Genomic DNA, 27,421 nt, shown 5'->3' with positions numbered 1-27,421 from the left:
TTGGCTGCTTTTCCTAGGAGACATGGTTTTGTATGATTCAAAGTAATACGGCCACACTGATGAAGGAAAACTGTGAGAGCAGCTTCCCACCTGATAGCTGTCAGATAACTGCTGTCGGTGGCATTTCTTTCCAGTCTTTGGCTGAAAACAATATTCAGTGCTCAGGACAATAAGGAAGGCTGCGTGGTGCTGCCTGAGTTTGGCAGATAGAATGAAAAGAGAGTGGTGAGAAGGCCCAGCAGGTCTCTCTGTTCCATTGCCTGGAAAGGCACACACACAGGCACAAAAAGGAAGAAGGGAAGAAAACCCCCACATCCATAATCTAGTGTGTACATTTGGGATTTGTAGCAGCCTTTTTCCTTCCTGTTGGATGGAGCTTTTCACTTGAACATGGTGCATGCAGAGGGCTGCTGGGCTGCTGGGCTACTGGCACAAGAGTAGACAAACCATGGTGTTTTACAGACACTCCGGGCAGCAGAGAGCTCCTGCCTGGGCTGCCTTTCACTTCTCAGCACTGAACAGCTTCTCTGTTCTTGCCACTCTTCTGTTTCTAGGGGTTTTGGAACCGTTTATAAGGCCTTTGACACTGCCACAGGACAAGCGGTAAGTGCCAACAGCCCTCGCAGATTCTGCTGCTCTGGAGTGCTTTCCCTTGCAATGTGACCAGTGGCCAGAGCTTTGGGCCACCTGTCCTTGCTGCAAAGGCTGTCCTGCAGAAGCATCCTACCTAGAAGCAGCCTGCAGAATGCATTTTGGACAGACTTTGTCTTGCATCCTGAATGGATGCAGGGATGGCGGTGGTGTGTTTCAGAGAAGGACACGCTAGTCCAAACTTACTGGATAAATATGCATAGAGTGATTGATGGCAACAGCCATCATTCTGGCCCAATTCCTCTTAAGCCCAGGTTCTGACACAGATGGGATCGCCCATTATCTTCCATCATGTGGTTTAGTTTGTAAATATAATACAAGATCTAAGGAAGGAGGGATTTTGTCTGGAGCACGGTTTTGCGTTTCAGTCCTAGAGAACCTGGCCCACACACACACACACACACACACACACACACGGGTCAATGAGAAGAAGTTGATGACGAGCCTTAAATAATACAACCTTGTGTTGGTTCTGTGTCAGTGACATTCCATTACAGGGATGCTGTTTGTCCTGAACAGGCATGGTGGTGTCTTGGAGAGCCACACTGCTCTTTGGGGTTAAAAGTTCAGAGTCCTGACTTCTCATTTCTGGCTCCCAGCACATACAACTCCATCTTCCTGACAGTTCCTTATCCACCTGCAGTGCTGTGCTCAGGAACTGCGCTCGGAGGGAGGTCTACGAGGAATCCAAAAGCCCTAAACCATGCCTATAACACTGGGGGTGTCTGCCACAGAAAGGAGTATTGTTTTTTAAACCCACAAAGTAATTGCAAGTCTAAACCACATTCAAAAATGTTCTTCAGAGATGCAAAATCCAAACTATAAAAGTTAGGGAAGTTTTGAGAAAACACAACTATACTTTCAGTTGTCTTAGAGTTCTTTTTTGGACAGCATTTTCTCCGTAATGTAGCTGTGCATTTACACTGGGGCACAATCAAGAATGGCAGCCGGTTCTGAAACAGTGAGTGGTCAGTCCCTAGAAATGCTAGCATATTTCCAGCCATTTCAATTTCTTTTCACAGAAGCAGAATTGCTTTTGGCTTACAAAACGTGTGTAAATGATAATAGTGGTGAGAAACCAAGTCTATTTGAGAAGCCTGTGGGTGCAGAGAGTGTTGTTAGCGCCTTGTGGTTGATGCTTTAGAGTCCTTTTTCCCGAGGTGACAAGGCATCGTGGCCCATGAGCACAAGGAGAAAGAGGCTCTTGTAATGTCTGTACCTAATGGCTTTCAACGTCATTGCAGGTGGCTGTAAAGGAACTTGATCTCCAGCACCAGGGCTGCGAGGACGTATTGAAAGAAATCCTGGTCATGAGGGAATACAAGAACCCAAATATTGTCACCTACCTTGAAAGGTAAGTACTTCTGGGATTTTTCTGGGAATGCTCCTTGCCATACTCACAAGGCAAAGATTTAAAAGGTCTTTACTCGCTGGCAGAAAATGCATCTTTCCATTAACATCAAGCCACTCCTGGGCCAGGCATGGGAGGAGATTGCATTTTGTCCCCAGGAACGGTTCCCGGCATAAATAACTTGAAGATTGTTCTCAGAAACCTGGCTCTCTTCCTAAGCCAGCAGCCTGCACATTCACTCACTGCATGTCCTTATGAGGACATGGTTTTTCCTGAGTGTCGCAGGAGAAGTGCTGAGAAAGCATGACAGAAATTATTTCCCTTGCACTGTTCCCACCATTTTCCATTGCCTTGCATTCCAAAAGACTAGGCTAGGAGACACATGGTTTGCCAGGTTTGAAATTGTTTTTCCCCTTTGTGACTGTCCTTTATGCACCGTTTTCCAAAGGGTGTTTTGCAGTGCTGCACACTCGCCTGCCCGGGGTAAAAGCTGTGAAATCTGTTCCCTTGTTGCTGGAGTTAATGGTGCAATTGATATATGAAGATAATGAAGCAGCTGCTGGCATGTGTCCACTTCCAGATTTATCTGGGCCATCACAAATGTGTCTTTTTCCCCTGCTTGCCGCCTAAGCTGTCTCCTTTTCCACAGATGTGCCTTCCTCATTCAGACACAGATTGCAAGCACTGGATTGCCTAGGTGGAGATGGTCTTGATTTTATTCCATCTTCATTTACCAGTGCCCTGGAAACAAAACTCAGCTGTAACCCTTCCTTCCATACAGCAGTTTAGCTGTGCACATTCATCTCCACACTGTTGTTTTCATCTTCCAGCTACCTTCTGAATGAGATTCTCCTGCTGGTCTTGGAGTATATGGACGGAGGCTCTTTAGCTAAGGTGATCCACATGGGAACGATGGCTGTAGGACACATAGCAACGGTCTGCCGGGAGGTAAGGGATCCTGCTTGTGCTTGCCATGGCTTGGCATGGCTTGTCCTTGAAAGGTGCTGTTAAGTGAGTGATTCCATGTTCAGAGCTTTCTTTCTGCATTGCTCTTTTACGCTTCAGAGAAGCAAGAGCATCTGGACTGAACTGCCTGCCTGTGGCCCTGCCTGTACTGCAGACTTCTTTACACTTATCTACTGTTGTTGAACCCTCTGTCTCTTTTGCCGTTTTATTTTCTGTTCTGTGCTTTGCCCCTCCAAGCCTTTCCCCAGAACCATTCTGCATTGCCTTCTTTGCCTGTAAGTGCAAAGTGGCTGCTGTTTGAGTTTTAAACCTATGGCAAAGCCAAAGAGAGACTCATCTCTCACAGGTCTGGCCTTCAAAGGATGGCATGGCCCCCACCATGGTGCTTGCTGCTGAAAACTGACAAAAGAGCTCCTTCTGAGTCTGCTGTCAAGGCAGCCTTATAACCCTTGTCCTCCAGTCTCCCAGCTGACAGTCATCCCCTTGGTACCCAAGGCAGGGACTTCTCCTCTTTTGGCAATCCGTTGCTTGTCCTCCGGATGGGGAAAGCACATCAGCTGCAGCAGCACTCATTCCCATTGGCTTTGCAGGGGACAGTCTCGAGCAAGGACTGATGTTTCCCCCTCAGCAACTAATATGTCTTCCCTTGGAATGATCATGCTCTCCTAGAGTTGAAGCAGCAAGCTCTTCCTCTTGCCACCACTCACTGCTCCTTTGAGATCTGTGAATCTTCAGGAGCAGTTTCCTTTGGCATGTGATGCAATCAGATCAGGCTAACTTTTGGCTTCCCGTTTCTTTTTTCTCTCCCAGTGCCTGCAAGGCCTGGCCTTCATTCATGCCAATGACGTGATCCACAGAGACATCAAAAGTGACAATATACTTCTGGGCCTGGATGGCTCTGTCAAGTTGGGTGGGTATTCTTGGTCAGGTGCAGCGCTGCGGGGAGGTGGTGTGGGGCTGCTTTTGAGTGGCTGCCAGCTGCTGCTGAGAGTGCACGCAGCACTCCTGCAAGCTCAGGGCACTGCTGCAAGGTGCTAAGAGGTGTAGAGAGCAACAAGGTGTCAAGGTTGGCTTGTACGTGCTCACTCCAGAGGGAGAGAAGTTCAGTCTAAAGCTTCAGGTGAATGAGGAAAAGCCACGGTGTGAATGGTTTGGGTTTGCTAAGTGGACAGTTCCCCATATGCATGGCTGCAGCCCTGAGGCTGCACAAGAGCACAGCTCCTTTTCCACCTTGATTCAGCATTGCATTCTGAGACTTAGACTGAGGAACATTTTCCCTTGGTTTCCTCCTTGAAGCAGTGTTTGTTTGTCTCCTCAGCTGATTTTGGCCTCTGTGCTGTGCTCAGCCCTGAGCAGAGTAAACCGAGGTGTATGGCCGGGACCACTCGCTGGATGGCACCCGAGGTTGTCAGGAGAGAGCCATACGGCCCCAAAGTGGACATCTGGTCCCTTGGCATTGTGGGAATAGAAATGGCCATAGGAGAGGCTCCGTATACTTGGAAAACCAGTGCTATGGTAAGGTGCAAATAAGCCCACATGCCAGTGGCCTTCTGCTCTGTCTCCATTAGACACAATCCCATTCCCACGGCTTGGACAGCTTCCAAGAAGGCCCACTTCTAAAATGTCCCTGGGGCCCACGTAAGCTGTCAAGGCAAGAGCTGCTGGATGTTGGAATAGCTGAGGCAGCCCTGGGGCCTTTTTCTTTTGGGAGAGAAGGCTCATCTCTCACCATTTGCTAGGCAAGAAATTGCCACTGCAGACTGGGCCTTCAAATATGGGGTCTAGGTGGGTACTTAAGGATATGAAAGAATCACGTAGAGTCTGTTTCCTTCTTCCTCAGGCTAAGTATCTGATAGGCACACAAGGAGTTCCAGATCTGGACAAGCTAAGCCTACATCCCAGCTTGTGTGACTTTCTGGAACGTTGCCTGCAGATGGATGTGGACAAGAGAGGCTCTGCCAAGGAACTTCTGGAGGTACAGTGCAGAGTGGCTGCAGGCCAAAGAGTGTTCCCTGTCAGGGTTTGCTCCTGGGCCGAGCTCCAGGGCATCAGATGGGCCCTCCCATCTTAATCTCCAGTCTGGTTGCTTTTCACATGAAAACCAAGTAGGATCCAAGACTGCTTCAGGTTAGAAGGGACTGCTGAAGGTCATCTAGTCCAAGGCCCCTGCCACTGGCAAGGATATCTTCAAGTAGATCAAGTTGCTCAGAGCCCCAGCCAAGCTGACCTTGAATGTTGCCAGCGTTGGGGCACCTGCCAGCTCTCTGGGCAACCTGTGCCAGTGTTTCAGCACTCTCCTGCTAAAGACTTTCTTCCTTAGAGCCAATCTGAATCAACTCTCTTAGTTTAAAACCATTTCCCCTTGGCTCTTGCAATTGGCCCTGTGAATAGATGTGTCCTCATCTTTTTTAGAAGCCCCTTCAAATATTGAAAGGTCTCCTTGCAGATTGCCCTTCTCCAGGCTAAACAAGCCCAATTCTCACAGCCGTTGCTCAGAGGAGAACTCTCAACTTCTCATCATTTCTGAGGCCCTCTTTTGCTCTCGGGTGCTGTTTTCAGGTTTACCTGCTAGCCAAGGAACTGAAGTATCGCAGTGCTGGGGACAGAAGCCCGCAGTGGGGTTTGGAGATCCCAATGAAAGCAGTCCCTGCCAAGCGCTTCTAGGCTGATCTGTGGGAAGGCAGGAGCTGTGGGGGCTGAGAGTGAGCCTCACAGGGGACCCAGCTTGTCCCTCCTGGCCCACTCTTAGGGGTTTCTGCCAGCCAAACGGGGACAGCCGAGCAGCATTTGTGCCAGCCCCATGTGCTGCCTGGCCCGGTCACGTAGATGAGAAGCGCTGCGGCTTTGCTGCCAGGTTTTGTGGCAGATGGGGCGCTGCTGAGCGGGCCACTTCCTCGGCTGTCCCTGCTATGGAGGAAGATGCCAGAATTGAGTCCATCTGTGCTCTGCCACTTGTATCTGGGTGTTTCTGGACACTAGAGGAAACCAGCTTGACCCTGTTATAAATGAAAATGCTAGACTTGCCAGTACATCAGGCAATATAGCCAATTTATTAATTGGTTTGATAAAAGCTGAGCAAGTTTTTACAGCAAGTGGGCTGGGTGCGTTGAGGGCCTCTACCCTAAGCAATGCACAAATTCAGGTCTCCAAAGCTCATCTCTTATGCCTTTCTAGGCACTTCACTTCCTCAAATCCTTACTTATTTTCTACTTGGTTTTCCCTCCTAATCAGTGGTTGTGGTTCTTGAACATCTGTTGGGGAGCTGGTCTGAGACGGTCTTCTGCTGTCTCCGTAGTCTCTCATCTTTCTCTTAAAATATTGTTTTCTATTAGCAGTTTGTTTAACTAAGCGTATATTTTGTTAGTCAGCATATAGTTTGCAAGCTTTCTTTCAATCATTTTCCAACTCAAAGCTAACTTCTCTAAAAATAGCTTCATAGGCTCTTTCTTTAGTTATTACAAAACTCAAAATGTTCCAAAGCATGTTTCAAAATGCTTTTCTAGACCTTTTTAGCTCCCGTTGGTCTTACTTCCCTTTTTTAAGTGATTACAAGTTTTCCTTCAAACTAGTTTATACAAAGATACAAGGTAGTTTAAAGTTTAATATTTGGTTGTTAGAACAAGCTGTTATCTAAAAGCTGATTGTTATATAATTATTTTGTTCAACTTTACTTCCATGCTTTATTTTAGCTGACTTTCAAACCACTTCTTAGTAATAATCCCATGGTCTCTGTCTGTATTGCTCGCAGACACACAGACATGGGTGAGTGTCACCATTAGATTGACACAAATCTCCACTTAATTTCTCACAACCCTGTTAGAAGCTCTGTTGGGAAAACAATGGTTCCCCTTTTTTTTGCCTTTTTTCATTTGGTTTCTTTTGTTTCTTTTTCCCTCTGGGCAGCATCCATTTCTCAGATTAGCCGAGCCTCTCTCCAGCCTCTTCTGACAACCCCATGGCTGTCATCCCGGCAGCAAAGTAATGCAGGAAGCAGAGGGGATGACGAGGACCACCTGAGCACTTGGAGAACAGAGCCTCTGAGAGCAGGCAGAAATCCTGAGGAGCCAGGGGCCAGGAAACAGGCAGCCATCAGAGCAGGAAAGGAAGGTGGCATCTCCTTTTCTCCCATCTGCTGATCCTCCTTCTAAATTTCTGGTAAGGACACAGGTGCTGGAGAGCACAAAGTCACTATTAATGTGCCCTTTTCAGCTGGGGGGGCTGTTGTGTGGGGCATGAAGCTTCCACTCTTTCTTTGGGGAGCTTCCACTCTTTCTTTGGGGAGCTTGTCTGGGACTTCATCTGCAAGTGTCTTCCTCCCCTCACCAGGCCTGTGAGATGGAATGTCAGCATGTGGAGGTGCAGGAGCAGCTGCTGCTGCAAGGAGAAAACTTCCTGGCAGATGTAGAGAGGGAGAAGGAGAGATGAAGCAGGAAGTTGACACCTTGCAAGCTGAACAAGAAGACGTATGAAGTAGGGCCAGTCAAGAGGCAAAAGGTATGAAAAGAGAGTTTGTGTGTTGCTTTGGACTCCTCTGGGCTCCTTCTGGGCACTGCTTCTCTGGACACTGTCTGTCTGTCTGTCTGTGATTGTCTCTTAGCTGGTCCTTGGTCAACAGTGCTGGAGAGACCTTTGTGCCATAAGGGTCGGGGCTTCTCAGGTGAGAGGCTGCCAGGGTGCAGATGTGAGGAAGGCACGAATGCTGTTGCTGGCCTGAAAAGAATGGGAAGGCCAGAGCTGTCTCTCAGAAGCAGGGAGGTCCCCCAGGAAGCCACCTGGCAGAGCCAGGCTGGAGCTGGGGGAGAGGGCTGGCTGTCAGGCTGCTAAGGAGGTGCCTGAAGCTGCTGAGTACGTCCTGTGCATTCTTTGTCAGATTGAGCAGTGTATTCTAGTGTATGTGCTTCAGCATGAGCTGCAATAGCACATGTTCCTCCTCACTTTAGTGTCACACAGACATTTTGCACCCCCTACTGAAGCCATTGTGGTGCTTGGAGGCAGCCAGGGAGCACTTTGGAGCATTCCTTTTGCCTTTGAGGGCAGCTGGGAGTGGGTGGGCTTTGCCTGAGCTTCCCTGTGCAGTAAAGACAAAAGTGGGGATTGTTTCCTGAGCAGCAGAAGGTTGTGACCTAGCAAATGGCCCAGTGAACGTGTGTGTGCTAGTCAGACAAAATTGCTCAGAACTGTGGGCTTCCTAGATTCCCCTTAAACTCATGACTTGTCACCAGTCATTGGAGACCAAATTCTTCAGAGAAATTACTTGGCTCTGTGGCTGCTTTCCTATTGGTGGTGTTTGTATCACTGGTACTACTTCCCCTCTTCTTTCTACAGGTCACATGGCCCCTGCCACAAAAATCTCCACTCCGAGTGCTTTTCAAATGAAAATGTAGGACACTTGCAGCAAAGCAATTGAGGAAGTTGAGGACATGACCAGGAACACTTCAGGATTACTTTCTCCAATGCCAGCTAGCAGCAGACTCGCAATAAAAATCCTAGAAACCCCCAGGCCACTTGCAAGATTCCTTTCCTTGTCTCCCACGCAATATGGCTCTACATTCACTTCTGAATTCTTTCTTAAATGTCCCTCCTGTGGGCGTTCTGGTATGGTTTGGAATTGGGAACAGTCTCCTTCCTTTATCAACTCCAGCCTACCCTGCCTTTGGATTATGGCCATTGGCCAGGTTTTGCCCAGCCGTGGACTTGTGGATGAGGCAGAAAGTGCAATTGCATTTCCAGCCAGAAAGCAATGAAGAGCAGGACAGCCAAAACCTCCCAAACATTCCCCCCTTTTTGTTTTTAAATATAAAAGCAGTATCTGTCATCCTGTCTCCTGGCCCTTTGGAGACACGGTGACAAACAGGGCACTTGGACCTTCCACCTAACCCTACAGGCCTAGTTCCTTTCAGCCAGTGATACCTCTTGTTGTATCCCTGGTGATGTGACAGTCATATCCAGGAGCTGTCAAATGGCATTTCCAGTGATCCAAACTCTCAGAGTAGCATGCTGCAGGCTTGCTAACTTCAAAGTTACAACTTTACAACTCCAAGAACAGGAAACAGTTTAACCTTAGAATCGTGGGAAACCTCAAGAAAGGAAAAAAAAACCGCTTGTCTAAGTCACTTTTTGACTCATCGACTAAATACTCAAGTCCTCACCTTAGAAAGTCTTTGTGGTCATAAACAGATAAAAATCCTCAAATAAACTTGTCATTTCTAAAGGTCCCAGATCACCATAGATCAACTGCACGAGTCGTCACGGCTCCACAACTTCTGCTGGAGCTTGGTCAGGGAGATGTTGTCTCCTGGGCAGCATGTAGGTGCAGGGCAGACACCCCTGGCTACTCACCACCGTGGTCTGGTGTCCAGTGAAACACAGGGAATGCAATGGGTTCCCATGGGCCTTCCCACTTATTCGTATTCATGTCTTTGTTCATTACTTCAGGTGTGGGAGACAGGGCATCACCAGACAAATGTTGTGACCGGAAATGACTCAACATTACTGGGTTCTGGGATCGTTCCGCTGCTGTTAAGTGATTTAGGGTGTAAACAGCTTTTTCTACTCTACTCTGTCGTGTTGTGCTACACATTCCCCCGTTTTGTTTATCTAAGATGTGTTTTAAAGTGCCCTGTGCTTGTTCTACGATAGCCTGTCCAGTTAATAAATGGGGAATACCCGTTTGGTGTGACACACCCCATAGCTGTAGAAATTGTCTACTTTTTTGGGAGGTATAAGCAGGTCGGTTTTCTCTTTGGATGTTACGGGGGATGCCCAAAGCAGCAAAGGCTAATCAACAATGTGCGATGGCATCCCGACCTTTTTCTCCTGAGTGTACTGACGCCCAGATTGCCGATGAAAAGGAATCAATTGACACACGCTCCTATTGCAGTCTAAATTCAGGAATATGTATGCCATCAGTCTGCCAGATTTGGAAAGCTTTGAAGCCACGGGGATTAAGTCCCCTTTGTGGTGGAGCAGTGTGGCTCTGGCAGTCAGGGCAGGTATTAACTATGTTACGAGCTTCTGTGTTCCGCAGCATAAATTGCCTCCGTGGAGCTGCAACACCTTGATGGAAGAAGGCGGCGTGTGTGAGGCTTTTGCTCGGGCAAGTGTGTCTGGTTGTGGTGCTGTGCCGGCGGGGCTAGCTAAGTGATCTGCTGGTGCGTTGCCCTCTGTAATAAAACCTGGAAGACTGGTGTGGCTTCTGATGTGAAGGATGTAGTAAAGACGATTTCTTGCTTGAATGCTACGCCGCAGGGTTTTGACTAGGCCAAATAACTGTGCATTGTCAATTTCCTTTAATAGAGCTGGATCTAATCTCTGTGTAATGGCTGCAACATCGGCAGAGTCAGTGACTGTGTTTAAAGGAGTATGGGGAAAACGCTGAAAAGCCACGGTTATGGCATGTAGCTCAGCTAACTGAGCTGACCCCTTTTCATGACCTAATGTTTGCCACTCCCTTTCTTCCTTCCACAAGGAACAATTGCTTTTCCTGGTGGTTTTTCCCAAACCATCAGCAAACACAGTGAACACAGTAATACCTTTTAAGGGAGTTCTACTCTTCAGAAGTTTCAGGGATACTGCAGTGGTCTTAATTGCAGTGACGTATGACTCGGTAGATGGTAAGAGATTTGCCCTGAGAAATTTTGTAAGGCACTTGGCAAAGCAGTGCTCTTGGCCTAACACCATTCAAATTCTTCTTGTGTTATAGGAAGAATGATTTTTGAAGGATCTTTTGCAGTCACTTGTAAGCACCTTTGATGACATCTCATGATTAGCTGGGCAATTAATTCAAAGATGCTAGGGGCTGTCTTTTTTGGTTGATGGGGTAAGAACATCCATTCTAAAACATGCAAAGGGGTCTGACAACTGAGTACCCCATTGTCCAATAATTGCAGCAGGATGGAATTCAGCAGTGCATATAAACACAGTGACACACACTTCTGGGAAAAGCCGGTGGACCTGTCTGTTTGTGAGGGTCTGCTCTCCTCTTTCAAGAACGGCTTTTTGCTTCCTGAGGGAAGTTAGATCAAGATCACCCTTTAGGAGGCAAAATAAGGGTACTAATTGTGGAGCGGTGGGTCCTAGATAGGTTCTGAGCCACTTGATAAGAAGTTTTGAGCATCACTGAAATTCTTAATTTTTGTTGAGAATTGAATTGTTTGGGGCTGAATAGTCTGATGCATAATTTTGAGCCCAAGGTACTTCCAAGGTGGTTGCTGCTGAAGCTTTTCTGGTGCCACTTGCAGCCCAAATGATTTTCATGCTTGTATCAGGCTTGGCCAAATTAGTGAAAGATCTTCTTAGTTAGAGTGGCTATTAAAATGTCATCCATATCATGATATAATGATAACAGTAAGGCAATTGTTGCCTTACTGATGAGAATGCCCAAGCAACATGCCATTGGCAAACGGTAGGGCTATTTTTCATGCCTTGAGGAGGAACTTTCCATTGATTGTGCTCCAAAGGGGCAGTGTTCTTAAAAGAAGACACTGTGCAGGCAGACTTTGAGGTATCATTTGGCTGTAGTGGAATAGGAAAGAAACAATCTTTTAGATCCACAGTCAGAATGTCCATGTTGGCAGGAAGCATTGTGGGAGATGGCATAGCAGGTTGTAAAGCTCCCATGTTTCTGTGACTACACTGATTTTTTTCAGGTCCTGGAGCAACCTCCATTTCCCCGACCTCTTTTTGATGACGAACACCGGGGTTTTCCAAGGGCTTGTGGAGGGTTCTAGGTGCCCTTGAACCAGCTGCTCCTGCATCAAAGACTTCAGGGCATGTAGTTTTTCCTTCTCTAGGGGCCACTTTGGTACCCACAGAGGCTGAGAGGTAACCATTTTAGGACTAGTGTATGAGATTTCAAACAGCCCTTTCAAACAGTAGCCCCATCAAAAATCTGTCCCCACCCGGACTCCCCAGGCAGATAAAACATCCCTCCCCAAGAGGTTAGGTGGTGCTGCAGTGAAGTAAGGTCAGATGGTGGCTGTCTGACCCTCTGGACTTTTCAGCAACACAGGCTTACTGCTCCAAGAGCTCTACGTGGTCCCATCGAGGCCAGCAACAGTGGATCCCGCAGCTGTGGTGGGCCATGATGAAGGCCAAGTTTGGGCAGAGATGATGCTGACATCTGCCCCTGTGTCAATCATTCCACTAACCTTTATTTGGGAGGGCTGTGCCCACGGCACTGTGATAGTACACACCATGTTAGGCCTCTGATCGCCAGCAACCTGGGTCCAAAATACGTGAGGTTCGTTCACCGGTCGACCTGAGGCCTTGGTCTCCTCTCACCTTGGGGTCTGTATTTGGAACACAAGACATCAAAGGGATAAGCTGGGCTATTTTGTATTTTTCAGGAATAGTCACAATAGTGGAATAGAGGGGTAGCATGTATTTATCCGGTAAAGTCTGAATTAATAAGAGCAGGGTGTACACCGATATTTTGCATAGTGGCACTGGACCTTGCAAGTACGAGTGCTCTCAGCCTTCTCCCGATAGGCCCCTGGGCATCAAGTGGGATTTGATGTACTTTTAAGGTGCTTATGGTCACTGAGATGAGGGTGGAAACATCCATTCCAGCAGCTCCTTCATTCCTCCCTGTGAGCTACTCGCACAGGCTGCTGTGATAGATTGGCATTTAAGAAAACAAAGAGAAACACCTCAAGAAGTCCAAACTGCTAGAGGCTGTTTGGTGGGAGTTTTTCTCCCGGCCAACAACTGGCCATTTCTAAGAATTGACATCCGTTTTGACTATTGAAAAGTGAGATCAACCTGTGAACGCCACCTTAAGACCTAAGCCTGGGAATTTCTTTGTCTCTTTGTTTCTGGCTGGGAAAGGTAGCAGAGCTCCAGCTGGCCTCCCGTTCCCCTGCCCAGGCCATGTGGCCCGCGCAGGGGCTGGGCTGGGCCTGCCGCGGCTCCCGGCCGAGAGATGGGGCCTGCGGAGCTTCCCCCCGGGCTCTGGCCGGGCCAGGCCGGTCCCTGGCTCGGCTGCAGTTTTTGCTCTGACTGAATTCACCAGAGATGGTCGAGTAGAGAAAGAAAAGCGCTCTTGACTTGCGGCGAGCTGAGACAGTGACCACACTCTCTAGAGCTACCATGAAGAATCTTCCATCGCAGACAGCTCCAGCTGCTGCTCCGGCAGAGATCACAAAACCATCTACAGAGCCTGGACAAGGTTTTAACCCTTTCATTACCCAGATGTGACCGGCAGATTAATGTTTTTTTTTTCCAGAGAAAGAAAGAGAGAGTAATCAACATGTAAAAAGAGACTTTATAAACTATCAGAGACAGTGAAGGAAAGAATTAAGCTTTAGAAGAGATAAAGAATAAGGAGATGCTTTAATAAGCTGAAATATTTTTCTGTGAAAGCTACAGAGATAGACAATAGCGTTCTGAAAAAACTGCTTTAATTCATGACAGAGTATTTTGGGAGGAATAGAGCAGTTCAAAGTGTGGATTTTGAGCAAAAAGTGAAGTGGTTGTGATACAGTGAGGTGCTGGAACAGAGGGGGAGAAGTAATAGTTGAAGATTTGTGGCTTTGTAGAAGCAAAGAGAAAACTTCTGTTTGCAGGGAAGCTCACAGAGACAAATGAAGAGAACGTTTGCCTTTGAATAACTCATCCTTAAAAATGACATCCCCAGACTCATTTGACCCATAACACACCTCAGAGTGATGTAAAATGAGAGAAGACAACGGATAGCAGATTTACAAGCAGCTGGCATCAGAGAATTTTTTATAAAGAAAATTAGTTTTCTTGTGAGAAACTCCAGAGACTCGCAGAAAAAGACTTCTGTTTCTCTACAGAGACTGATAAGAAAACTCTAGCAAGAATTGGGACTGTTTTAAATACCAAAGTTATTTTGTTGCTCTGTTGTCATGATGAATAAGAAAATGGCTGAGTAGTGGGGGAGAAAAGGGTTTCCTGGGAGTATTATTCTCGTTTTCTTATAGTTTTATTAATAAACTTTCTTTATTCCTTTTAAGTTTTATGCCTGTTTTGCTCTTCTTCTAATCCATATCTCACACCAAGAAAGAAGTAAGTTTTCTAGTAATTTTTTACTTACTGCTTTAAAACCACGGCACCTGCACAGGAAGGCAAGGAGACCTCACGCTGGATTCTCCCTTTGCCTGCTCCTTGAGACAATGTCTGTTAGTATGGAATTGTGATCTGCATTGCTTGGCTAAATGACCGGGTTTTCCACCCTTGTTACAATTGATGTCCATATTCCTCTGACCCTGGCATGTTCCCACTGAGGCGGCCTTGCGGGGACAGTTCATTTTTAGGTGGCTTTGCTGTCTGCATCTCTAACACTGACAAGGTGACACTCTTACAGCAGCGGCAATTGAAACAGCTGGTAAAGTCATCCTGTGGGAATGAGAACCAACATTAGAACAGGCAGGGATCATATCATTTAGTGATGGATTTTCATTTGGTAGCAGTTCTATAATCCTTCAACCGTCCTTGTTCGCATTGCCCCTTCCTCACTGCAAAATCAAGGCATTTCTGGCCTCAGGATTTGTCATTTGTTTCTCCATCACACCTTGTAACCTCCACATGAATTGTAGATATGCTTCTTTGACTCCTTGTTGGATTTTGGAATACGTTTGTGTTGGATGGTCTTATTTGCTACTTTAAATAATGCCTTTGTTCCCAAGTATTTCATCCATGCCATTGTTAGTGGATGCAGGTTGGCCTGGAGTTTTGGATGTCTCGCTGGTGCTAGTCCTAAAAGCTGAGGGACCTCGGCCTCGTAACATGGATCTTGGAGTGGAACTTCTATATTGTTTAACTCCATGATTATCAGCGCAGTGTCTCCATTCCATCTGCTGATTCCAACAGCATATATTGGACAGTTGTAAACATTCATTTGGCTAGTTGCTTCATGTCAAATGGTGTTCCTTCCTCTGTTGTTAAAGAGCACAGCATATTAGCAACGGCAGGCAAACCTGATCCGTGCTTGGCAACCAGCTGACGCAGCTCAGGAAGTGCCAGCCATTGGAAAGGGGTGCATTTCCCTGGTAGATTTCCACTGCCTCTTACTACGGGAGATGCAGCAATTGTCCCATCCTCTGGCTCCCAGCCCCCTGACACGGGCACATCCATTTTTTCTGCTCCTTCACTTTCCCCACTCACAATAGCTGCCTGATTCACCTTTTGCCAGATGCTTACAGGATCAGGCAGGGCTGTTGGCAGTGCAGTGATGGCGGTGACATCTCAGGGCTAACCAAGGGGACGGTGGCTCTGGCTCTCTCTGGTTGTATCCCTGGCGTCCCTTGCCGCTCTATTTTCCAGAGGTAGCTCCATCTCCGGTGATAGCAGCGTGTCTGCTGCAACAGCAGCGGCAACATCAGGACTCTGTGGTCCACCATTATTTCTGGGTATGATGCTTCACTGGGCACCAGATGCTTCTGATGTCACGTGTGTCTCAGGCGAGGGCTGTTGTGATGCTGCACAGGTGCGTTTGAAGCAGCTGCAGGATGCTCTTTCTCCATAGAGAATGCGTGGCCAGCACAGCCAGGCATGCTCACAGAATGCCTGCTCGTCAAGGCTGCGGAGCACAGCTCCACAACAGAAGCAGCTTGGCAGTGGCCAGGGCTTGACAGCAGCTGGACATGGTCCCACATTGCCCAGCAGTAAGCACCTCTCTGCAGCACTTGGAGGCAGGGCACGGAGGTGCGGCAGAGCACGGAGCGGCGGCAAACCCCACTCCATCACCAGGCACTGCCTCACTGGGGCAAGGAACCTCATCGGAGCAGCCAGGTGCCGCTTCAGGCTTTTCTGCAGGTGCCAAAGCCCATGCACCCATGCTGCTGATGTCCTGCAATTACAAAAAAGGAAAAAACAGAAAGGAGAGGTGTTGACCAAGCATGGCACTCTACAGCATCCTTAGTAGCTCTAAGGCTGTGGGCAGCTTTTCCCCTCTGTTCCACCGCTGTCCCACCACTCTTCAAAGCTCAAATGCTGCCAGCAGCTTTTCCCAGATGCCCCGTGTCTATCCCACAACTCTGCTCAGCCCAGATGCTGCAGGCAGTTCTTTCCAGCTGTCTTTCTTCTCTGCCCCTTCTGTCTCCCCGCTCCACCCCTGACAGCTCCTGTATCACTTCCAGTGGTCACCAGTTGTCGCAGTCTGGGAGACACACAAGCGACAAGACACGCTGGGTTCATGCACAGCAGCCACCTTTCACTGAGTTCAGCTCTCTTTATATAGATCAGAAGGACTGCACGGGCAATCCCCACTGGCTGAACCGGTTGCCACCCGGTCAGCCAGGCAAGAGCTGCTCTGTCCCCAGTGCTCTAGGCCTGCTCTCCAACAGCTCCCACTGGTCAAGTGACATAATCGAGGCACTTACATAAACACAAACCTTTCACTTACAGAACGGGGATTCATTATAATTGTGAGGCCTTCAGGCCAGCTGTTGACCACCACAGTACAGGAGAGCCTCATTTGTCTGTCCTTTGAGGTGGCTGCTCACTGCAGCCTCTTGAATCTGGAAACTTCATCTGGAGACTGAGTTCTCTGCCCCATGTTTTTTCCCAGAGACCAGGGCCTGTCATCTGCTGTCCCAGGTGGCTTTGAGGGTGGCCCCTGTGACCCTACTGCAAACAACAGCGGACAGTGGCAGGTGGTTGTTTCCAAAATCACGTCCTTCAGAGGCAGTGTGCTGTGTACATCCTTTGTCCAGCCAGGCCCCAGACCTGGGGATCACATGCAGGCACTGCTGCTGCTGCCACTGAAGTCAGTGAGGATTTGCTGGTTGGCTTCCATCCCAGCAGAACTGGTCACTTACAAAGCCAGGGGCTGATGCTGTCCTGCAGATCTCTGGGCTGCATGGGGGGGAGGGAGCTGTCCCTTGCTGTTATTCTCCATCAGGAAAACCTGTGCCAGCCAGGTGTGCATCAACACAACAAACAGGGAGTGTGAGAGTCTCTTCCATCTGTGTCTGCTGAGAGTTTTGACTTTTGAGATGAAGTGGCACAAAGTCCATTGCTTTAGGTCCCTCTCTGTATCGCTGTGTTAGATAATGCTGCTACCTCAGCCTGTAGCACAGCAGCAGGGCAAAAAGCCTCTCAGCTCAGCAGGTGCAATAAGCTGCTATCAATGCACAGAAAAACTGCATTTTGTCTTTATGAGGGAGATGAGCACTGTTTGAGCAGTGAGAAAATAGGGAATGATGCTCCTGAACTTTCCTTCTTTCCTTCTGTCAATTACAGGCAGATCTCTGTGGCTCCTGGGTGTGCCCATGACTGGCAGCAAAAGGGAGAATCTCCAGTGCCACACCCAGGTTGGGCCATGAGGTGCCAGGACCAGGAGCATGGCCCTACATGTGCTCACCTGCAAATTGTGTCTAGACTTGCAGGTAGGTGCCACAGCCCAAGTCAATCAGTTGGGCCTGTCTGGTGGCCAGGTTGAGGAGGATTTGTTGGGTTGGATGTCCCTGTGCAGCATGTCACAGCTGCTGCCGTGCCATTGCTATAAACGGGCTCAGAGTTTTTGGGTGGAAAAACAAAGTCAAGCCCTTTATTAACCAAACTACAGAAAAACACCAACAGAGGCAAGAGACACTGATTAGGGCACCTCCAACAATTATCAGTATTTTCTTCCATCGTTTATGGGTATCATTCATTCCTAGATACTGTTTCCAAGGCAGCTCACCTACAGAAAAAGTGAATTTAGGGCCTCTTCTCCATGTACACTCCTCACCAATGGCATCAGATCGCAAGCTCCAGACTTCCTCTTCTGGTCTTTTATCTGGTGTGGATTCTCCTTTTTCTAATACCCATAGTAAATTCTGTAGGCTCAAAGGCATTCCTTTCCATGGCCAGATTTCGGCCATTTGGGTGTCACCACAAATCCAAAAGTTAGCAATGTTAAACTCACGGCTTATTCTCTCTGCCAAATCCAAGAATAGGTTTCCCCCACTATGGTACCTGTATCCCAGGTCCCTGCTTTATTATCCCTCTCCCCTCTCTATCTTTGATCCAGTCTGGCTTATAAACTCCTTTGGCAGTACCACTTGCAATAGGCTTTTTCTCTGAACAAATCCAGTTCTCCTTCATAAAGCATTCCCCCAACAATTTTCATTTCATGTTCCCTACCTTTTCGGACAGCCAATACATTTTCCCATCCTCATTACAATAGTCAGTTCTAAAAAGTTGATACAATTGAGGTTTGGGTTAGTATGTACTCTGAGGACAGCAGTCCAAGAGTCTCCTGCATATGTGGGGTAGTAGCACTTACCACAGGGAGCCACTTCTTCTCTCTGGACCATTACTTGTAAGAGGAGAAATACCAGCAGGAGTCTGGTACAGGTCACTTTCCCACCCATGCCTCACTTTCTCACCTGTGGCTCTTTTTGTGGCAAGAAGTGTATCCTGATCCAGTCATGCCTCCCTTCTTTTGGCACTCCTAGCCGGGTACTATTTTACTTCTTTGTTGCAGGAGCTTGTAAATTTTCCCTTTTGTATCCATTTGCTTGTTTCTTTTAGGGCCTGATTGCTAGATGTGTGGGAGAATGCTCTATCTGCTTCTTAGGATCTTGGCATCTGCAACAAGAAATACCAGAGGTTAACAAGGAACCTTCAACCTCGTACATTCTCATACGTTAGACAATTTCTTTAAATAGATTATACACAGTTAAAACTTAATATATTTTAAATACATTCAACAAGGGTTGAATATTTAAATAGAGTTAAATAATTAGTGTGGCTCATAGTTGCAACTTTTAAAACAGACTCTTATTATTTCCTGTTCCCAGGAGGTTGATTTGGAAATTTCTTCTTTCAAATGAGCTTGGTGTCTGACACTTTTGTTGTTGTCCATTCTGTGGGAGTAGAAGCTGGTTCCTTAGGAGCAGGGACTGGTCCTTTGACTCTGGTGACATGTGTCCATCCCTTTTCGTGTGTTTGGGTCACTGTTTCAGTGATTAGCAAAACTCGGAAGGGACCTTCCCATCTTGGAGTTAATGCTTGTTCTCTCCATGTTTTAATCAGGACCCAATCTCCAGGTTTAAATTCATGTACTTTAAAATCAGAGGGGGTGGTTTGAGGGAGTTATCCTTTCTCCCCTAATTCTTCCAAGGTGTTAGCCACTGCCTGTATTTATATTATATATTATTTTTATTATTGTATTTTCTGTATGTATATTATACTCCTCATATGTTCCAATGGTACCCGGAGTGGTCAGGAATGGTAGACCAAACATCATCTTGTATGGGGAAACCCCCTAATCTGCTCTAGGTTTTGTCCTTGCCCTCGTTAAAGCAAGAGGAAGACACTTAAGTGAATTGCTTTTTGTCTCTTCTGTTAATTTCATGAGGGCTATTTTTAGTGTTTGATTGATTCCCTCAAAGCTCCCGTCCAGAACTTTGTGGCCTCCAGGGGGTATGGAGTCTCCAAGCCATATTTAGGGCAGCTGTTATTTGATGGAGGATTTTTGACATAAAATGTGGACCTCTATCTAAATCTATAGTATTTATTAGTCCATACCTTGGTATAAATTGTTCCAAAAGGAATTTATTAAAGACTTCTGCTGTTGCCTTGGTTGTTATGAGTTAGATGATCAATTATAACCAATAGATATTTGAATCTTTGTACCTGGGGAAGTTCACTATAATCTAGCTTCATATTTTGGAAGGGTCTTCTAGCCAATTCTCTTCCCTCTTGAGGAAATTTCCCCATTACCTTTTGGTTTACCCGTTAGCAGATCGTGCATTCTCGAGTTATAGCTCTAAGGACTTCAAATACTCCAATAGAGGCATAAGTCCGTACAAAGGGATCATTAACGCTTGGGTCCCCCAATGGGTTGAAGCATGGAGGCTCTCTAACACCTTCTGAGCCAGTGGTTTGTTTAGTACTTGCCTCCCATGCAGCATCCTCCATTCCCCTTTTTCATTTTTAACAGCACCATGCTTTTATAATTCTTCTTGCTCTTTTTCACTGAATATCGGAACTCCCTCATCTTCTTTGTTTCTATCATCCTTACCCCCCACTTCTACCAGCTGTAGTATTTTGCTGGTGTTCTCTAAAGCAACTGCCTTGGCTACTTGGTCAGCTAAGTGATTTCCTTTTATTCTCACTGAATCTCCTTTCTGATGTCCTTTCACGTGGACTACTGCTATCTCCTCTGGCCCCATCAAAGTTTCCAGCACAGCTTTAATTAAACCCTCATGAATTCACGATTTCCCTTTGCAACTTACAAAGCCTCTTTCAGTCCAAATTTTCCCAAAGGTGTGTACCACCCCCTCAGCAGATCTGGAGTCTGCAGAGATAGGTCCACTCTTTCGATTAAGCCATTTCCATCCTTTTAACAGTGCCTAGCTCTCGCAGCACTGTGCAGACCAACTATCAGGGAGCTTTCCTTTCTCTGTAACAGTCATGTTACACCCGCCAATGATGGCGTATCCCAACATTCTTGTTCCATTTACTACTTTGGATGAACCGTCCACAAAAAGAATTTCCCCTTTGGTTAACGCATGCGCCAGAAGGTCTTCTCTGACCTTGGTCTGTAAATCAATGATCTCAAGGCACCAGTGCTCTGACTCCTCTTCTGTTGGTCTTCCATATGGGAACGGCGATGGATTCTGAATTTTTGTAATTGCTAATCCCAGGCTTTCACTATTATGCCAAATTAATTCATATTTTGAGAGTCTATTATCTGATGTCCAGTGACCAGCCCTTTTGCTTAGAATGGCTTTCAAATCATGTGGGGTATACACTTGGATTTTGCTCCCAAACGTTAGTTTCCAACTCTCTTTTATGAGGGCTGCTGTCGTGGCTATGGCTTGGAGACAATTTGGCCACCCTCTAACCACAGCATCCAATAATTTTGACACATAAGCCACAGGCTTCATAAGCCCACCCCACTCCTGTACCAGGACACCATAGGCAATTCCCTCTTCAGTATTAACAAATGGTTCAAATCATCGACTGTTGTAGTTGATAGCCTGAAATGTATCTTTTCCCATCTTTTATTTGTGATCCTCCCCCGACCCCCAGCTTCTCTTTTTCCTAATTGTTTACCTGGTGTCAAGTTACCACGGTTACTGAAGTTTCTCTCCTCAGCCCCACGGTGAGAGGCCGGATAGAGTAAAGAGAGGACCCCGCTGGCATTTCCAGCTGCTTGAAGTTTCTTTAGCCCAGGAAAGCACGGGGTTGAGAGAAGAGAACCCTTCTTTCCAACACGGAAGTTTGTAACTCTGTTTTTCTCGTCCCAGAATGCCTCTGAGCTATGGAAGCTGAGAGGCCAGGCTTACCTTGCCTTCCCTTTCTTTCCCCCCTGGGTTACCAGGAAACCAAGCCCCCCCTCTCTCCTCCTCTGCCCCTCTGTGGAGAATACTCCTACACCTTTGTGGGCATTTGAAGAAGTTGGTGTCTGTTATTTCTTATCTTGGTGTGTGTAACCTTGATTTGTAGAAAGTTTGTAAGATGTACTAACTGAGAAAAATAATTGGTTCTTTCTCTGATGTTCCCTCCCTCCGAGAAACCCTGTTAAAAGAGACCCCCCAGACCCCAAATCCTTTGTTTCTCGTCCCTTGGATTCCCCTTCACAGAAATAAACTGTGGAATGCAAACCAGAGAGAGAGTCCCCCCCTGATTTCTTTACTCGCTCTATAGACTTGAATTCTTGAAGAAAATCAGTGAATCTCACAAACATATGCTGGCTCAAAACTCGAGTGAAGAGAAACCTCATCACTGAGCTAGCCGGGCCACACTCGAGAAGAACGAGTCAATCGACTTGGATCTGGCAAGCTCAATACAAGGGCACTAGCCAATCTTGCTTTCTATTTCAGGAACTTCTTTTCATCGTCCTCAAGCCAAGTGATAGGTTCACCCCCTACCAATTAATCATATAAGAATTTAACTAATTTAGTATGATCTTCTATCCACAATTTGCAAGATCCAATTAGCCCCAATAATTTCCTTATATCCGTTTTGGTCTTTGGTGCCGATAATGATAATATCCCTTGGACTCGGTTCGGATCTAACTTTCCGTATCCTTTTCCAGTGAAATGCCCTAAATATTTCGCTTCAGGTTCTACAAATGGTAGTTTCTTTTTTGACACTCTCAAACCTTTCTCCCCCAAGAAATTTAGTAAACTCACTGTCATATTTTGGACCTCTTCTTTTGATTTCCCTGAAACCAAGAGATCATCTACATACTGTAGGACTTGTTCCTTTACTGAGCCCAGACCATTTCATTAGTTCCTCTAAGACTTGTCCAAATCAATTGGGAGATTCCGTAAATCCCTGGGGTTGCTGGGTCCATTGCAACTGTTGTTTCCGGCCTGTTTCCTCCTCTGCCCATTCAAATGCAAACCACTTCCTGCTTTCCTTCTCTAAGGGGCAGGACCAAAAGGCATCCTTCAGATCAATGACGCTGAACCATGCCTGTTCTGATGGCACTTTATTTAACAAATGATATGGATTAGCCACCACCGCGTACCTGGTGACAGTTTGCTCATTAACCTCTCTCAAATCTTGCACTAACCCATATGTACCATCACATTTCCTGACTGATAAAATTGGTGTGTTATCTGGTGACATACATGGTTCTAATATTCCCCCTTCAACTAACTCCTTAATCGCTGTACTTAACCCTCGTTTTCCTTCTGCTGATACTGGATATTGTCTCACCCTGATGGATAGTATTTCATTTTAATCTCTATGGGGGGAATATTTAATAGTCCGTGACATCCTTTTTCTGCCCACACCTTGGGATTTACCCCTTTTTCATCGTCATTTCTCAGTACCAACATCCTGGCTACCATACGTCCTCCCTCTGCTACCACTCCTATTTGCAGTTGCACTTGGAAGTCCCGGCTCAAAAGATTGCACCCTATGTCCAGCACGTACAACAAATCTGCACACCCCTCCCAGAAACTCCCTTTTACTTTCACCTTTTCTACAAGAAATACTTCAAATGGTTCATTTTTTGCACCATTCACTTTACATCTGCAATTACTTAATTTATACCCCCTTGGAATCTCAGAAATATTGATCTATCTGACCCAGTGTCAACTGAAAATTCCTGTTCTTCGCTCTGAGGGACAATTTCCATCTTTACCACGGGCTCCCTCTGATGTTCAATCCCGTCCCATAGAGCATAGAGCCCCTGACACCCCTTATCGTCTCCCCTCAAAATCTTTTCCAAGGTATCTTGTTCTTTGGCTATACTTTCATCTTGCTCTCTCTTCTTACAAAACCTCTTGCTATGACCCTTCTCATTACAGCAATAACAAACCATATCCACCCACAGGGATTGTCTCTCTCCATCTCCTTTTTTCTTCCCCTCTGCCCATCTTTTCAATCCCCCTTTCTCCTCTTTCACTGGCTCATTTTTATCAACCCCCATACTTGGCTTTGCCACTGCTATCATGATTTTAGCTTTTGCCTTGATTTTCTCCACCTCCCTTCTTAAGCATATATGGATGCTAGCTTTGGAACAGGCTGCAGGGAGCTGCAGAAACTGCAGGCCCATGGCCTCTCAGTCCTGCCTGAGAAGCTAGCCTGGGAAATTCATAGGAGGATTTCAAAACAATCCTCAGAGACAGAAAACAATTGCCAGGTGCTGTTTGTCTGTCCTCTTGTTTTCCTTGCAGGAGAGAGTCAGGGGGGTAGTGAGCCCCACTGACCAATGATGGTGATGTAGCACTTTGCTAACCAATAAGAGTTTCCTTTCTGTACTTTTCCACGTATCTGTCTATAAGACAAGCTAGAGCAATAAACTAGAGAGATTCTCCTGTTGTGACTCCCTTGAGAGTCCATGTCATTCTTTATCGCCATTCCCAATCAGAACGACAAGCATACTTTTTGCACCTCCCTCAAGAACTCATTAAGGCCCTTCTCCTGCCAGTTACTCAATTTTTTCCAGTTTTCTTCTGATGTCTACCCTGGCTTTAGCTACAAACTGTATTCTTTCCAATACCTGTCCTTCTGGACTCTCTGGATCAACACTAGAGTATAATTGAAAATTCCTTTTCAATCTTTCGAGCCAAGTGCTGCGTCTTTCATCTTTCTCCTGGTGACTATCAAACACTAGCTTGGCATTATTTGCTCTGGCAACTGCCTCTCCTATTCCTCGTATCATCAGTGTTCTATAGTCCCTCATATTCCTCCATCCTTCTTCCTCGTTGGGATCCCATCCCGGTTGGTTATTAGGCACTTTTTCCTCTCCTCTAGGAACAATTTGATTCTCTCTTTCCCAAATCCTCATTGCAGCTGCCTGAATTAATTGATTCTCCTCTGGGGAGAAAAGTATACCCAGTATTGAATTTAATTCTTCCCAGGTATACATGCTTGGACCCAAGAATTGATCCAGTTGGTTCGGTATCTCAACTGGATCTTCCAATAGGGCTTTTATTTCCTTTTTATAATGTCTCAGCTCAGAGGCGGTCAGTGGGGCATCTACAAACCCTATTCCCCCTCTAGCACCCCACATAGGTACTTCTGTCAATGGAAACAACCTTTCAGATCTCTCTTTTTTACTCCTGTTTTTCTCAGCCTGGAATCTGGTATTGTACCTGTTGGCCTTTTTCATTCTCACTCTGTCTGTCACAACCGTATGTACTCTCTCCCCCTTGTGCACACTCCCTTTCCATTTCTGTCCCTAGTCTTTCTTTTAACCCCATCCTCTCTCCAACATATTTTGGAGTTATGGGGGAGAAAGAGAAAGGGATATTCTGGAGGCTGTTGGGGGCAAGGATAGGTACAGGAATATCTGATGACTTAGGTGAGGGTTTGAAGATGCAGCTGGGATTACAGAAATAATTGGACGAGACACAGGGGAGGCTGTGGGAACCTGGAGTCTTAAAGGTGGTTCTGAGGAGGATGTGTGTGGTGTTGGGGAAGTGCAAGGTGAATTAAGATTCGTGGGGCAGGTAGGAAGAACAGGTTCAGAAGGAGGACATGAGGGTATGGACAGGGACTTAGTGGGAACTGAAGGCAAGATGGGGTAAGGTGCTAATGGCAGAGGAGGAGGATGATGGATAACAGGTGGAGTTGGGGGAGGAGGTGGTGGGAGGTTATCTAGGGGGTTCCACTTCTTTTCAACTTTTCCTCCTTCTTCCCTACCTGACCCTTCAGATACTTGAAATACCTACACACTTTTCTCTGTCTCAACTTTCTCAAGCCAACAGGATGGATATTTTGCTGCTTCTTCATCTGGAACCTCTTTTAAACTGACCAAATATTGTTTATTTAATGCCAAGCATAACCATTTTTCCTTGCAGCCATACCAAGGCAAATAGACAGGGCCCTCTGAAATGCTTTCCATTGCCCATATTTCAGTACAATACTTTATCATTTTTATTTTATTTAGGCCCTTTAAAATATCTTCTTTTTCCCACCTGTTCAACATTTCCCCCAGGGGACTATTAGCGCCTACTTCCTTAGGGGTGTTCTTTCGTTTTCCTTTCTGACCTTTTTTCCTACACACTGTCCCATTGTCTTTTACTATTGAAACTCAACTATTACTTTCAATGAATACAACAAAATCCAGAAGACATAATGAATGTAATATAAATCCAACAGTATTACGGTCTACCTAGATCAGACATTAATAGGAAAACTAAATAAGAAAACACTTAAACAAGAGTAAATATGATATTCTAAACATTAGTTTAAAGAAATCCACTTTGGAAATGGCTACAGCGCAACTTATCAAACACACCCGAATGTTAACAACAACTGGAATGCCAGCTGCAGGTGATCACCTGAAATAAGGGTAAGAGGGTAGCAAAACAGATTAATTAAAACATTCAAAAGTAGAAAGGCCAACAATTGAAGTAGTTGTTAAAATAGTATGGGAAACAAAAATAAATATGGCGGTCAAAGACAGAATGGCCAACAATGGAAAGAGTAATTAAAATAGTTTGGGAAACTAAATAAATATGGGTGTCAAAAAAAAAAAATTAATGGCAGACAATTGAAATATTAATTAAAATAGCGTGGGAAAATAAAATAAATATGTCTGTCAAAAACAAAATGGCAGACAATGGAAATTGTGACTAAAATAAAAATGGAATGGAACCCAAATGAAACAATTGAAGAGAGTGAAATAAAAACAGTGATATGTATCCAATTAAAATCATTGTAACAATAAATATGGGTATTTATGATTAGCAGCTAAAGATGAGGAAATTCCTATGAATTAAATAACTATCCTATTCAATATGACCGCTCAGCTTAAAATGGATGCCTCAAATGACCCTTACAGTCCAAAATGGCCGCCCCGCCAGCCCATTATGATCTGAAATGGCCGCCCCGCCAGCCCCGTACCATCTCAAATGGCTCTCTTGAGAAGTGATCTGGGGACTCTTGGCTAGCCTTCACCCCAGAACTGCACTCTCCAAGGACCCGCAGCTATACAAGAAAACCTGAAAACCACAGACTAACAGCAAATTCCTAGTAAAACTTCCAAACACAAGCCAAATCTCCCACAGATAAAATGGACATTAAATGAGTGAGAATAAATCACAAAAAAAATATAAATGACCAAATTATGACCAAACTAGAAATTTTAAACAAACTATAAATAAAAACATCAAATATAGATATAGATATAGATATAGATATAGATATAGATATAGATACCCCTCCTACCTCTGGGGTCCTAATTCCCTGGACAACAAATCCTCCCTTTGGTTGGTTTCCAGGCAATCACCCCTGCCCACCCCAGTCTATCCTCCCTCCAGTCCCTCTTGGGTTCCTAGTTCAGAGGGGACTTCCCCTTCCCAACCCCCTCTTTGGGATTCCTAGCTCAGGGGGTGAGGGTTCTGGATAAGATCAACTCCACCTCACAAGCCTCCTTTTGGGAAGACAGGAGCCTTTGCGAGTAAGGCTGGTGTAAGGGAAGGTACTACCTGTCTCCCACGAGCTCCCTAAAAATCCCCTAAACAGGATTTTTAAATTGAGATTCTAGGAGTCCACTCACTCAATCTCAATTGCTTCCCTCTGTTCTCGGTCAGCCCACTCGCGGGAGTCCGGAAACGCGGTGCTAGCAGGCCCCACTTGCTTCTGGAGTCTCTATTAACAGCCCCTGTCTCACTCACACTCACACTCACTTCACAGCCCCTTCCCCTCAGACCCCACCCACCACACCAACCTGTGTGTCGTGGGCCTCGCTCCCTCTCGAGGTGGGGTTGCTGTGCCTCTGCTGGTCTTCGGGTCCTATCAGCTGTCCCTTCCACGGTCTCGATGTAGTCCAGGGGGACAAAAAATACATGCGCACCCAAATCCGTCCTATGCCGAGACTGCTCCCCGGCATGATAGTTCCAGACGAGTTCCCAAAAATTGTTATAAATGGGCTCAGACTTTTGGGTAGAAAAACAAAGGCAAACCCTTTATTAACCAAACTACAGGAAAACACCAACAGAGGCCAGAGCCCATGACAAGCCTGAACTCTGCAATAGCAATGCCAAACACTCTCCCTTAAATCAAACTCTGCAGGAAGACCCCCAA

At 46.2% G+C, this 27,421-nt stretch overlaps 1 protein-coding gene and 1 long non-coding RNA gene across 3 annotated transcripts in view; one reads left to right on the top strand and one right to left on the bottom strand.

The window, feature by feature from the left end:
* LOC111943947 (uncharacterized) overlaps positions 1-8,467 on the top strand; it is a 19,079-nt gene extending 10,612 nt beyond the window's left edge. Inside the window, exons 13-21 of the mRNA XM_086867986.1 lie at positions 555-603; positions 1,896-2,005; positions 2,833-2,950; positions 3,779-3,878; positions 4,287-4,483; positions 4,809-4,943; positions 6,872-7,123; positions 7,295-7,462; positions 8,294-8,467. Of these exons, the coding sequence (XP_086724112.1) occupies positions 555-603; positions 1,896-2,005; positions 2,833-2,950; positions 3,779-3,878; positions 4,287-4,483; positions 4,809-4,943; positions 6,872-6,916 (754 nt within the window). The 3' untranslated portion in view covers positions 6,917-7,123; positions 7,295-7,462; positions 8,294-8,467. The remainder of the gene's footprint in view (positions 1-554; positions 604-1,895; positions 2,006-2,832; positions 2,951-3,778; positions 3,879-4,286; positions 4,484-4,808; positions 4,944-6,871; positions 7,124-7,294; positions 7,463-8,293) is intronic.
* On the bottom strand, positions 5,998-27,421 carry LOC147648255 (uncharacterized). 2 transcript variants are annotated; one of them, XR_015280474.1, is made up of 4 exons: positions 27,066-27,421; positions 18,307-18,508; positions 14,028-14,329; positions 8,750-12,258 (listed from the first exon to the last, which is right to left on the bottom strand). It is a non-coding gene; the product is annotated as an uncharacterized LOC147648255 (long non-coding RNA). The 2 variants fall into 2 exon arrangements; XR_002871914.2 differs by lacking the exon at positions 14,028-14,329 and having other exon boundaries at positions 5,998-12,258.

This window comes from Cyanistes caeruleus, chromosome Z, assembly GCF_971803275.1.
Source record: "Cyanistes caeruleus chromosome Z, bCyaCae1.hap1.1, whole genome shotgun sequence".
NCBI lineage: Eukaryota > Metazoa > Chordata > Aves > Passeriformes > Paridae > Cyanistes > Cyanistes caeruleus.
This window is presented reverse-complemented; position numbering and strand designations above follow the sequence as displayed.